Below are 12170 nucleotides of genomic sequence, written 5' to 3' on the forward strand. Positions count from 1 at the left end.
GTCTATTGAGATGCTGCTGCTGCTGCTGCTAAGTCACGTCAGTCGTGTCCGACTCTGTGCGACTCCATAGACAGCAGCCCACCAGGTTCCCCCGTCCCTGGGATTCTCCAGGCAAGAACACTGGAGTGGGTTGCCATTTCCTTCTCCAATGCATGAAAGTAAAAAGTGAAAGCGAAGTCGCTCAGTCGTGTCCGACTCTTAGCAGCCCCATGGACTGCAGCCCACCAGGCTCCTCCATCCATGGGATTTCCCAGGCAAGAGTACTGGAGTGGGGTGCCATTGCCTTCTCCCTATTGAGATGACACCTGTGCTAAGAACAGCTGAAATAGAATCACCATCTACAAATTTCCAGGCTGACTCTTCACCCACAGTGGAAGACGCAATATCTACCTTCATACCAAAAGAGGCCTCTTCTATGGCACTTTCTTTCAGAACATCCTCTCCATTCACCAAAGCTCAGGGTGTACAGATCGTTAGTGATGTTGAGACAACACATACAGCCTTGACTCCTGGGAAAACACTTGCACCTACAGTGGCTGAAACTATATTTTCCTCCACAATCACTGGGCCAGTATATGCATAGAATATACCCACAGGTGGTGGAAACATGCTTCCTCTGATTTCCACTAGATCAGCTTCCACATCCAAGGAATCTGAGTCTGGTTCCACATCAACAAGTGATGAAGGTGTCCATCTATTCTTCACAAATGAGATCACTTGGACTTCCAGGCCAGATCAGACCTTGTTGACATCAGTGTTCCATGGGAGTACTTCTAATACAGAGCATTAATCCACAACTACTAATATTATCATCCAACCAGAAGCATCCAGAGTGCAAGGCCACCACTATCGCTAATACTACTACAGACAGATATATAACAGTTCTATCCAAATTGACATCTCCATGGCTCACTAACTTCTCCATGGTTTCTGGAGTCACATCTGTAACCCAACTGCCTGAGTCTAAATTTAGCACCTTACTACTAAAAACCACCCCTGCATTCACAGTACTTGGAAATGAACTTCTTCCCACACCAAGGGAGACAGTTGTTCCACTTGTAGATAGAATATCTACCCTTGCTGATGTGGAACCAATTTTTTTCTACTGAGGAGAGTGCTTCTGAGAACACACAGAGACAAATGGTACAATTGCATTTGGAGAGACAACCGCCCCCCACCCCCTCCTTCCAGACTCTGCAATGATACAAAGATTCATTGCTACTGTGACAAGGAAAGAAACAACTTCCCATTATCTTGAGGGAAAATCGCCTCTAGCAGTGATGATCAAGGTTTCTCCATTTGCAACAATGCTGGAAGCAACAGATGAGTCTATTTCCCCCTTTCCTGATGCAGAGAAGCTGACTACCTGATTGGAAAATACAACAACTGCTGAGGTGAGAAAAAGTTGGTTTTCTACAAAATCAATGAAAATGACCCCTAAGAGTTCATACAACGAAACTACAGATATCTTTAATTCCACCCACATCTACATAGCACCTTGGACTTCAGAAACTCCACCTGAGGGGAATCCAGCTCCATCTCCCACTTCTGGGAGCACAAAGACTCCATCTACCTCAACCACGAGTAACACAGAGGAGGTCCATGTTTCAGAAATGTCTACTGGTCTTGGGAAAACAGCTCTCCCTTCACGGGCTCTGACAATTACCACACTTATATCTCCTGAAAAAGGGAGCATGAGTGCCCTCTCAGTATATACTCCCAGGACTGAGAAAAAGATAGTAAGCACCACCTCCGTGACTCACCCTTTCTCACACCGCCAGGACAGTTCCTTTGTAGATACCATAACTTCCGGGACAACCAGCATATCAAATCCTATAAACAATAAAACAACTTTTTTACACTTGCTTTCACCTAGGACTCAGCCTGAGGTGTCTTCAGTTGCCTCTCTCATTTCTGAAAGCACACAAACTTCCCCTGAGTCCCCATCTCCTTCCACAGCTCGACTATCTAGGGCCAATTTTATAGCTGTGTCTACTGACAGGATCACTACAGCCCTTTCTGCTTCAAATGTATCTATAGCACTTCTTGGGAAAACTTCTATGATAACGTCCATTCATATCTACTAGATGTCCTCACGGCCAGTTAGTGTCACTCCCTTCACCTCTAAAAGTGTTTTGGGCACTCCTACTGTACTAATGACTGGATTTTCTAAAACAGACATTCAGATTGTTTGAAAAGTACCTCTGTAGCCACTTCTGGGCCGGGTCTGAGATGTCCTCAATGTCAGTTAATGTCTCTGCTTTTCCACCTCCTACTGTTTCTTCTGATGCTTCCACAACAGGTGGATCATTCCATACTTCATTGTCTTCAGTTACCCCCAGGCCTTCTATGACCATGCAAACATTGTCATTAGATGTCACACCTTTGACATATGCTGGGTCTGCTTCAAAAAATGCAGTGGCTTCCATTGCTTTCACTACTTCAGAAATAACTAAAGTGTCATCCAGCATCACACCTACATCCTTTTCCTCCCCAGCAGAGCCAACTTTTCCCTCTGGGAAAACCATTCCAACCACTATCATGGCTGGGACAGTGACTCCATTCATAGGCATCCCTGTCTCTCCTCTACTCAGTTCTAAGAACACAGAAGCTATTTCTTCCATTCCAAAGACCACATTTTCATCATTTCTATCAACAACCCAACAATCATCACAAAGATATCAGAGCACCACTCTGAGCATATTCCCTGGGATTACTAACAGCTCTCTTTCAACTGTAAGCAGTGGTAAAGCAACAGCTCTCATAAGTACTCATTCCAGAACTGGTGCCCCTGAAAGTGTGCTTTCATCTACTCTGGAAAATCTCCACACTTCCTTGAACATTCAAATTTCCCCATCTTTGACTGGCTTTAAGAGCACTCCTGGATCCACAAAAAGTGTAAAAATTACCACTTATCATTCTTCAAATACAGAAAAGAAGACTTCCTCATCAGAAAATACTTCAACAGCTGAACTGACAAAAGGTGCCATGTCTGTGAATATACCTGTTTCATACCCTCCCTGGATTCCATCCGGTACAACTTCACCCTCTTCGACATCAATTCTTTTTTCACCTCAAAGTACTGAAGCCAAGTTCTCTACTCCAAAGACTTCTCTTCCTCCTATGTCCCAAAGAGTTGGATTTCCAGTTCTACAAACAAAAACCACATCTAGTAATGCCCAGTCTCTGCTTTTGACTTCCTGAAACACACCCACAGCTGAAGATTCTCAATTTTCAGCTTCTACCACTACTCATGTACCTACATCCCACAAGAAGCAAACAGAGAGTCCTTACGTTAGTCTAGAATCTTTGTCAACATTCCCAGTCTCTTAGACTGGTCTTGTACCTGGAGATGTAATGGCAATGTCATCAATTTCCGCAACAGGAACTCTTCCTACCTTGAGGATGTCTGAGAGCCCCTTCATTATCAATATCTTCAAAATCTATACCTGTTACTTTGGCTGACATTAAGCACACATTTGAGAAGACAACTACATCTGTAACTCCTGGGACCACACTCCCATCAAATATTTCAGATGCCACTTCATAATCTATCATTTCAAAGGCTGCTGCTTCACCCATGTTGACTTGGATCTTAACTAGTCTTCCTTGAGGTTCAGCCCTGGCAACTAGATCCAATACTCTTCACATTATATCTTCCTCTCCAGAAGAGATATTCAGTTCACTTCAGTTCAGTTGCTCAGTCATGTCCGACTCTCTGCGACCCCATGAATCGCAGCACGCCAGGCCTCCCTGTCCATCACCAACTCCCAGAGATCACTCAAACTCACATCCATTGAGTTGGTGATGCCATCCAGCCATCTCATCCTCTGTCGTCCCCTTCTCCTCCTGCCCCCAATCCCTCCTAGCATCAGAGTATTTTCCACTGAATCAACTCTTCGCATGAGGTGCCAAGGTACTGGAGTTTCAGCTTTAGCATCACTCCTTCCAAAGAACACCCAGGACTGATCTCCTTTAGAATGGACTGGTTGGATCTCCTTGCAGTCCAAGGGACTCTCAAGAGTCTTCTCCAACACCACAGTTCAAAAGAATCAATTCTTCGGCACTCAGCTTTCTTCACAGTCCAACTCTCACATCCATACATGACCACTGGAAAAACCATAGCCTTGACTAGGTGGACCTTTGTTGGCAAAATAATGTCTCTGCTTTTCAATATGCTGTCTAGGTTGGTCATAACTTTTCTTCCAAGGAGTAAGCATCTTTTAATTTCATGGCTGCAGTCACCATCTGCAGTGATATTGGAGCCCCAAAAAATAAAGTCTGCCACTGTTTCCACTGTTTCTCCATCTATTCCCCATAAAGTGATGGGACCAGATGCCATGATCTTCCTTTTCTGAATGTTGAGCTTTAAGCCAGCTTTTTCACTCTCCTCTTTTACTTTCATCAAGAGTCTATTATTTCCTTTTCACTTTCTGCCATAAGGGTGGTATCATCTGCATATCTGAGTTTATTGATATTTCTCCTGGCAATCTTGATTCCAGCTTGTGCTTCTTCCAGCCCAGCATTTTTCAAGATGTACTCTGCATATAAGTTAAATAAGCAGGGTGACAATATACAGCCTTGATGTACTCTTTTTCCTATTTGGAACCAGTCTGTTGTTCCATGTCCAGTTCTAACTGTTGCTTCCTGACCTGCATATAGGTTTCTCAAGAGGTGGTCTGGTATTCCCATCTCTTGAAGAATTTTCCACAGTTTGTTGTGATTCACACAGTCAAAGGCTTTGGCATAGTCAATAAAGCAGAAATAGATGTTTTGCTGGAACTCTCTTCCTTTTTCCATGATCCAGCAGATGTTGGCAATTTGATCTCTGGTTCCTCTGCCTTTTCTAAAACCAGCTTGAACATCAGGAAGTTCACGGTTCACGTATTGCTGAAGCCTGGCTTGGAGAATTTTGAGCATTACTTTACTAGCGTGTGAGATGAGTGCAATTGTGCAGTAGTTTGAGCATTCTTTGGCATTATCTTTCTTTGGGATTGGAAAGAAAACTGACCTTTTCCAGTCCTGTGGCCACTGCTGAGTTCTCCAAAGTTGCTGGCATATTGAGTGCAGCACTTCCACAGCATCATCTTTCAGGATTTGAAATAGCTCAACTGGAATTCCATCACCTCCACTAGCTTTGTTCGTAGTGATGCTTTCTAAGGCCCACTTGACTTCACATTCCAGGCTGTCTGGCTCTAGGTGAGTGATCATACCATCGTGATTATCTTGGTCATGAAGATCTTTTTTGTACAGTTCTTCTGTGTATTCTTGCCACCTCTTCTTAATATCTTCTGCTTCTGTTAGGTCCATACCATTTCTGTCCTTCATGAGCCCATCTTTGCATGAAATGTTCCCTTGGTATCTCTAATTTCTTGAAGAGATCTCTAGTCTTTCCCATCTGTTGTTTTCTTTGCCTGATCACTGAGGAAGGCTTTCTTATCTCTCTTTGCTATCTTTGGAATCTGCATTCAGATGCTTATATCTTTCCTTTTCTCCTGTGCTTTTCGCTTCTCTTCTTTTCACAGCTATTTTGTAAGGCCTCCTCAGACAGCCATTTTGGCTTTTTTGCATTTCTTTTCCATGGGGATGGTCTTGATCCCTGTCTCCTGTACAATGTCACAAATCTCTGTCCCATAGTTCATCAGGTACTCTATCTATCAGATCTAGTCCTTAAATCTATTTCTCACTTCCACTGTATAATCATAAGGGATTTGATTTTAGGTCATACCTGAATGGCTACGTGGTTTTCCCCTACTTTCTTCAGTTTAAGTCTGAATTTGGGCAATAGGAGTTTATGATCTGACCACAGTCAGCTCCCAGTCTTGTTTTTTTCTGACTGTATAGGCTTCTCCATCTTTGGCTGCAAGATATAATCAATCTGATTTCGCGTGTTGACCATCTGGCGATGTCATGTGTAGAGTCTTCTCTTGTGTTGTTGGAAGAGGGTGTTTGCTATGACCAGTGTGTTCTCTTGGCAAAACTCTGTTAGCCTTTGCCCTGCTTCATTCCATTTCCAAGGCCAAATTAGCCTGTTACTCCAGGTGTTTCTTGACTTCCCTACTTTTGCATTCCAGTCCCCTATAATGAAAAGGACATCTTTTTTGGGTGTTAGTTCTAAAAGGTCTTGTAGGTCTTCATAGAACCGTTCAACTTCAAGCTTCTTCAGCATTGCTGGTTGGGGCATAGACTTGGATTACTGTGATTTTGAATGTTTGCCTTGGAAATGAATAGAGATCATTCTGTCGTTTTTGAGATTGCATCCAAGTACTGCATTTCGGACTCTTTTGTTGACCATGAATGGCTACTCCATGTCTTCTAAGGGATTCCTGCCTGCAGTAGTAGATATAATGGTCATCTGAGTTAAATTCACCCATTCCAGTTCCATTTTAGTTTGGCTGATTCCTAGAAGGTCGACATTCACTCTTACCATCTCTGTTTGCCCACTTCCAATTTCCTTGATTCATGGACCTAACATTCCAGGTTCCTATGCAATATTGCTCTTCATAGCATCGGACCTTGCTTCTATCACCAGTCACATCCACAACTGGGTATTGTTTTTGCTTTTGGCTCCATCCCTTCATTCTTTCTGGAGTTATTTTCTCCACTGATCTCCAGTAGCATGTTGGGCACCTACTGACCTGGGGAGTTTCTCTTTCAGTATCCTATCATTTTGCCTTTTCATACTGTTCATGGGGTTCTCAAGGCAAGAATACTGAAGTGGTTTGCCGTGCCCTTCTCCAGTGGACCACATCTGTCAGGCCTCTCCACCATGACCTGCCCATCTTGGGTGGCCTCACAGTGCATGGCTTAGAAGAGATTTTAAAATCCTGACATTTCTGACTTCTGACATCACACCAACACACCCACACACTCACTTTACAATAGGATCTTTTGCTGGTGTAAGTGCTGTACTCGCCGAAACCACCCCTACACCTACCATGGGCGGTATCACTACGGGCTTTCCCAAGTCTTTTCCCTGTGTCTATAAAAATCACAGATGACAGTCCCTACATTTCCAAATCTTCTGAAGCATTTTCCAGAATCACTGTGACTGGCCAACTCCAGGACTGTGCCTCAAGCTCCATCCTTTAGCAGAATGAGTAAATCACCTCCAGTTGACCATACCCCATCTGTTGGTGCCATGTTTCTACCTAGCCCTACAACAACATCTGCATGGAGCAGAATCCAGCTGCATCAGCACCCGCTATGTTAGTTCTTCCTAAGCCCACACAGGACTCCCTTCTAAATATAGCTGCCACTACATCCGCTGCTACTGGAGCCCTATTTCCGCTCATCTCCACTGGAGTAACACATCCTTTTACAGCAAATGTGTCCTCATCACCTTCTTCCTCTTTTGAGACAACCTGGCTGGACTCCACACCTTCCTTTTTATCTACCCAAAACTTTGACTTCACCTATTGCCGTTAAGTCCATAGATACGTTCTGCAATGTATGTCGCATAATAAATGTATGCACAATGGGATATGTGTTCTCAAAGAGAGCCAATTCTCTGAAGGCAGAAAGGGCAAAAGAAGGGTACAGGTGTTTCTTATCTCCTTCAGACAGTATCTACAGTGGGTACCTTATTCCAAACACAATTCTCCTAGCCATCTTTCTTACCTTTCCTTTATTGACATATAATGCAAATGTATGACATTTTTAAGCCTCCTTTCCATCCATTTTGTTCCGAATGCTCTGACTCTGCCAGTGTGGACATGGGTCAGGAACCTTACCCCCTTCCCTATAAGAGGATTATATGGCCTTAGGTCCAACATGTTGACCACATACCAGAAAACACCAGAAGATACTCTAGCTTGCTCTTTTTGAATTCCGTTAATGCAGGTTTCAGTCTTCTCCAGTTCCCACCTCCAGCTGGCTTCTAATGCTTATCTGTGACCAGGGAGTATTTGGCTTCCAAATAATTCAAATATTGGATGTTCCTTTTCAACTTTTATATATAGATATAGACATACACATAGATATTTTTTTGGCCACACCAACGGCATACAGAATTTCCCCAACCAGGAGTCAAACTCATGCCCCCTGTAATGGAAACATGGAGCTTTAACCACTGGACCACCAGGGAAATCCATTTTCTCAACTTTAATATTCTAAAATAGAAAATTTTTTAAATTGAAATTTGATAGTACAGACAAGAGAAACAAGGGAATAAAGAGAAAAGCCAGAAGCATAAAGAAGGGCATAGGAAGAAATAACATTTGCTCAGTACAAATGAACCTGTGAGATAATGTTCAGCTTGGCCACTAAAAGGACTAGAAATCTGTTGGCCAATGAAACTAGGATTTGGGAGGAGTTGTAGAATATCTGTCAGTTGTGCAGAAATCAAGGAACAGCCCAAAAAATTAAAGCAAAATTGCCAGGGTACATCCTGGTTTGCTTTGGTTTATGGATCCAAAAGTACTGGTTCTTGACCTTGGAGTTAAATTAAGCCGAGTTTAAGAATGAGGTTTCATTGTTTGGTTTCTTTAAAGTGAAGAGCAGTTTTGACCAGAGTTGCAGAAGTTAAATTTCTTGAACTAAAGGAATGAAATTGATCTCCTTATTTTTTACAGTTTCCTTCTATAATATTGAAATGAGCCTCTCTGTCTTTGATGAAGAGCCAAGGATCCCTATTACCAGTGTTGGAAAGAATTTGCAAAAAAAATGGGTAAATAATCTATTGACTATTTATGCTACATCTAAAAAAAGTGAATAAATATATGTATATAAATATGTAACATCTTACAGAAAAACTTGAACTTTTTAGCCAACCCGATATATATAAAACTAGGCTTCACTTTTTTCTATGCATAATACGTTACAGCACATTGGTTTTGATTTTTCTTTTTGCTGGCAAATTTATCCACTCTCTAAGCAACACATGAAGATGTATGTGGTTTGTCTTTTATAGTGTCAATGCTGGAAAGCTTTTATGAGGTGTTATTAATTGGTTTAGAACTGTCCATGTCTCTCCACTGATATGAATTCTTCACCTTTGCCATGTTTCCCTACTTGGGGAACCTAGGAGAGCTGTGATAACAGTGTATGCCATTGTACTTAAATATTTTTGTTTTCTGTACTTTCATTTCTTCTCTCTTTACACAAGAAATGTTTTATTTATCCTTACATTTTTCTGATAATAAGCAGTAATACCTACTCTCTGTAAAAAATTCAGACACTAAAATCTGAAATCCAGAAAATAAATGTCCTCCCTAATATCACTTATTGTATTAACACCTCTTAACAGTTTGAAGCATTTTCTTTCAGATTTTTTCTATATATATTAACAGTGATTCATACATGTTCTTTTGCAAAAGTAGCTGGAATCATGCTAATTATGCTATTCTGCAACTTGCTTTCTTTTCACTTAACCATGTGTCTTTAGGCTCATTCATGCTAGTAAACATAGACCTACCGCAATGGCACCCCACTCCAGTACGCTTGCCTGGAACATCCCATGGACGGAGGAGCCTGATGGGCTGCAGTCCATGGGGTCGCTAAGAGTCGGACATGACTGAGTGACTTCACTTTCACTTTTCACTTTCATCCATTGGAGAAGGAAATGGCAACCCACTCCAGTGTTCTTGCCTGGAGAATCCCAGGGATGGCTGAGCCTGGCAGGCTGCCGTCTATGGGGTTGCACAGAGTTGGACACGACTGAAGCGACTTAGCAGCAGCAGCAGCAGCATACACTTTAAAACAATTTCCTTAGGAGGTTGTAATGTGGTAGCTTTAATCCAGGCATCCTTTGGAGGACATTTAGTTTGTTTCTATTTTTTTTCTCTATTTGGAAACAATGCTGACAGTAATGCTCTTGCAATAAATTTGAAGGGGGTGTACTTGAATATTTCTGTAGGATAAATTCCTAGAACTGGAATTGCTAGGTCAAAGGACATGAATATTTTACATTTTGATCACTATCATTAAGTGGCCTCCCAGATAAGTGGTACCAACTTGCACCCTCACCAACAGTAACTGATGATGTCTGTTTCCCCTCTCTCCCCATCAGCATTTATTTTCAAGTATATACAACATGATTATAAGTGCTTGAAAAATGGGTTGGTGTATTCATCCACCAGGCCTGCTATAACAAAACATGATGTACTAGGTGGTTTAAATGACAGACTTTTTTTCTTTTTCTTTTTAATTGAGGTATAGTTGATTTATGATACTGTGCCAATTTCACACACACAGCAAAATGATTAAATTATGTATATATTATTTTACAGATATTTATTTTCTTGCAGTTCTGGAGGTTGGAAGTCTAAGATCAAGGTGCTGGCAAGGTCGGTTTCTGGTGAGGCCTCTGTCCTTGGCTTCTCACTGTGTCCTCACACATGGCCTTTTGTGTGTGTGTACACAGAGAGATCTCTAGTGTTTCTTCCTCTTCTCAATAAGGACACTAGTCCTGTCAGATCAGGGCTCCACCCTATGACCTCATTTAGCCTTAAGTACCTTCTTAAAGGCTTCCCTGGTGGCTCAGATGGTAAAGAATCCACCTGCAATGTAGGAGACCCAGGTTCAATCCTTGGGTCCGGAAGATCCCCTGGAGAAGGGAATGGCAACCCACTCCAGTGTTGTTGCCTGGAGAATTCTATGGACAGAGGAGCCTGGTGGGCTACAGTCCATGGGGTCACAAAGAGTCAGACATGACTGAGCAACTAACACTCTGCACTTTCTCTACCTTCTCAAAGTTCTTATCTCCAAATACAGTTACATTCGTGGGTTAGAGCTTCAACACGAATCTTGCAGGGATGCAGTTCATCCCATACCAATAGGTAAAATGTAAATCAAAAAGCTGAGTGGAGCAGATGGAAATGTTAAACCAACTGAAATAATAAATGCAGCTTAACGATCACATCATCTCAGGTAACTTGGCTGGGTTAAGAAAGAGGAGCAGGAGTACTAAAACAAATGTTTTATCTTTTACAGTTGAATTCTATATTTCAAGACAGTGCATTTGTTCTTGCTAATCTGGCTGTTCAAATTAAAAGCAGGTATGTGAATGTCATCTGCTGTGGGTCTGTTCCTATCTGGAAGGTATATCCTTGGTTTTTGTTTGAGACTGCTGCATTTTGAGTTGCATCTTCCCTTCTGACTATAGATTCTCTTCAGATTGATAAAGAGGTTTTGTATTGTTACTGTAAGGTATAAAGTCAATGAGAGAACAAAACAGAAAAAAGTAAATAGGGGAAGTAGTGGAATTGGACTCAGTTACCCCTAAAACCCCTCTTAGCTTTAAAATGCTATGCTTCTGTGACTTAGGGAAAAAAATCATGTCTTAAAGGGATGAAAGGTTAAGGATGGCCATTGTATGAGGATTGATAAGTCCTTTTATTTTGGATAATGCACTTTCAAGAATTAGAAATTCTAAGGGCACTTGCAATGTTTCAAGTGAGGAATGCTAGCTAGTTCCAGAATTGCCTGGGGATTTGGAGAGGTGATTGCAGTGAAATTGGCAGGTGCTGAGTACTACCCAGAAGGCCGTAACAAAGTTAACTGGTCATCTGAGGAGGATTTTCTTTGCTCTTGTCCTGCACATATACTAGTCCTCTGTTAAAGGAAAATCCCAAAGAATCCCTTTGAAAACTAAGCATGGTTCTGGTACACCATGGTTAGCTGATTTTTTAAAAAACACTGAGTGTGACTGCCTGTCTTCCATACACTGGGATTTTTGTTTCTTTTGCATGTTCAAACATAAATGGGTTCAAGAAAGTTCACAGAAAGTAATGGAAGTAAATCCATGATAGGTTATTAAAAGAAAATTGGAAATGTCTAAAGTATACACCATTCTTTCAAAGAACTATGTCTATGATTTTTCTTTATTACAGAGGTAATATGTGGTCAATGTAAAAACTTAGAGCTTTACAGAAATATATGACATGGACAGCAAAAATCTCCAGAAAGCTGCCTTTCCCCACCTACTTTAAGAACTCTGGTTAATGGCTTATTTTATATATTTACATATTTCTCTAGATTTGTTGTCATGAGTTTACTAAGAGAATGGGACCACATTCTGTTTTACAACTTTCTTTTCTTGCCTTAGAATATATCATGTATATCCTTTCCAGCTAATACTTACAGATGTAGCTCATTTGTTTTAATGACTGCATAGAATTCTTTTGTATGGATGTGCTGTGGTGTATTTATCCAATTGGACATTTGATTTT

General features: G+C 41.5%; 1 protein-coding gene across 1 annotated transcript in view; it reads left to right on the top strand.

Annotated features, from left to right (window-relative positions):
- ADGRG4 (adhesion G protein-coupled receptor G4) overlaps positions 1-12170 on the top strand; it is a 117647-nt gene that overhangs the window by 36938 nt on the left and 68539 nt on the right. The window contains 12 exon segments of the mRNA XM_059883701.1: positions 262-808; positions 810-2175; positions 2178-2222; positions 2225-3417; positions 3419-3690; positions 6815-6971; positions 6973-7053; positions 7055-7181; positions 7184-7401; positions 7403-7431; positions 8569-8668; positions 10933-11021. Coding sequence (XP_059739684.1) covers positions 262-808; positions 810-2175; positions 2178-2222; positions 2225-3417; positions 3419-3690; positions 6815-6971; positions 6973-7053; positions 7055-7181; positions 7184-7401; positions 7403-7431; positions 8569-8668; positions 10933-11021 — 4224 coding nt within the window.

This window comes from Bos taurus, chromosome X, assembly GCF_002263795.3.
Source record: "Bos taurus isolate L1 Dominette 01449 registration number 42190680 breed Hereford chromosome X, ARS-UCD2.0, whole genome shotgun sequence".
Classification (NCBI taxonomy): domain Eukaryota; kingdom Metazoa; phylum Chordata; class Mammalia; order Artiodactyla; family Bovidae; genus Bos; species Bos taurus.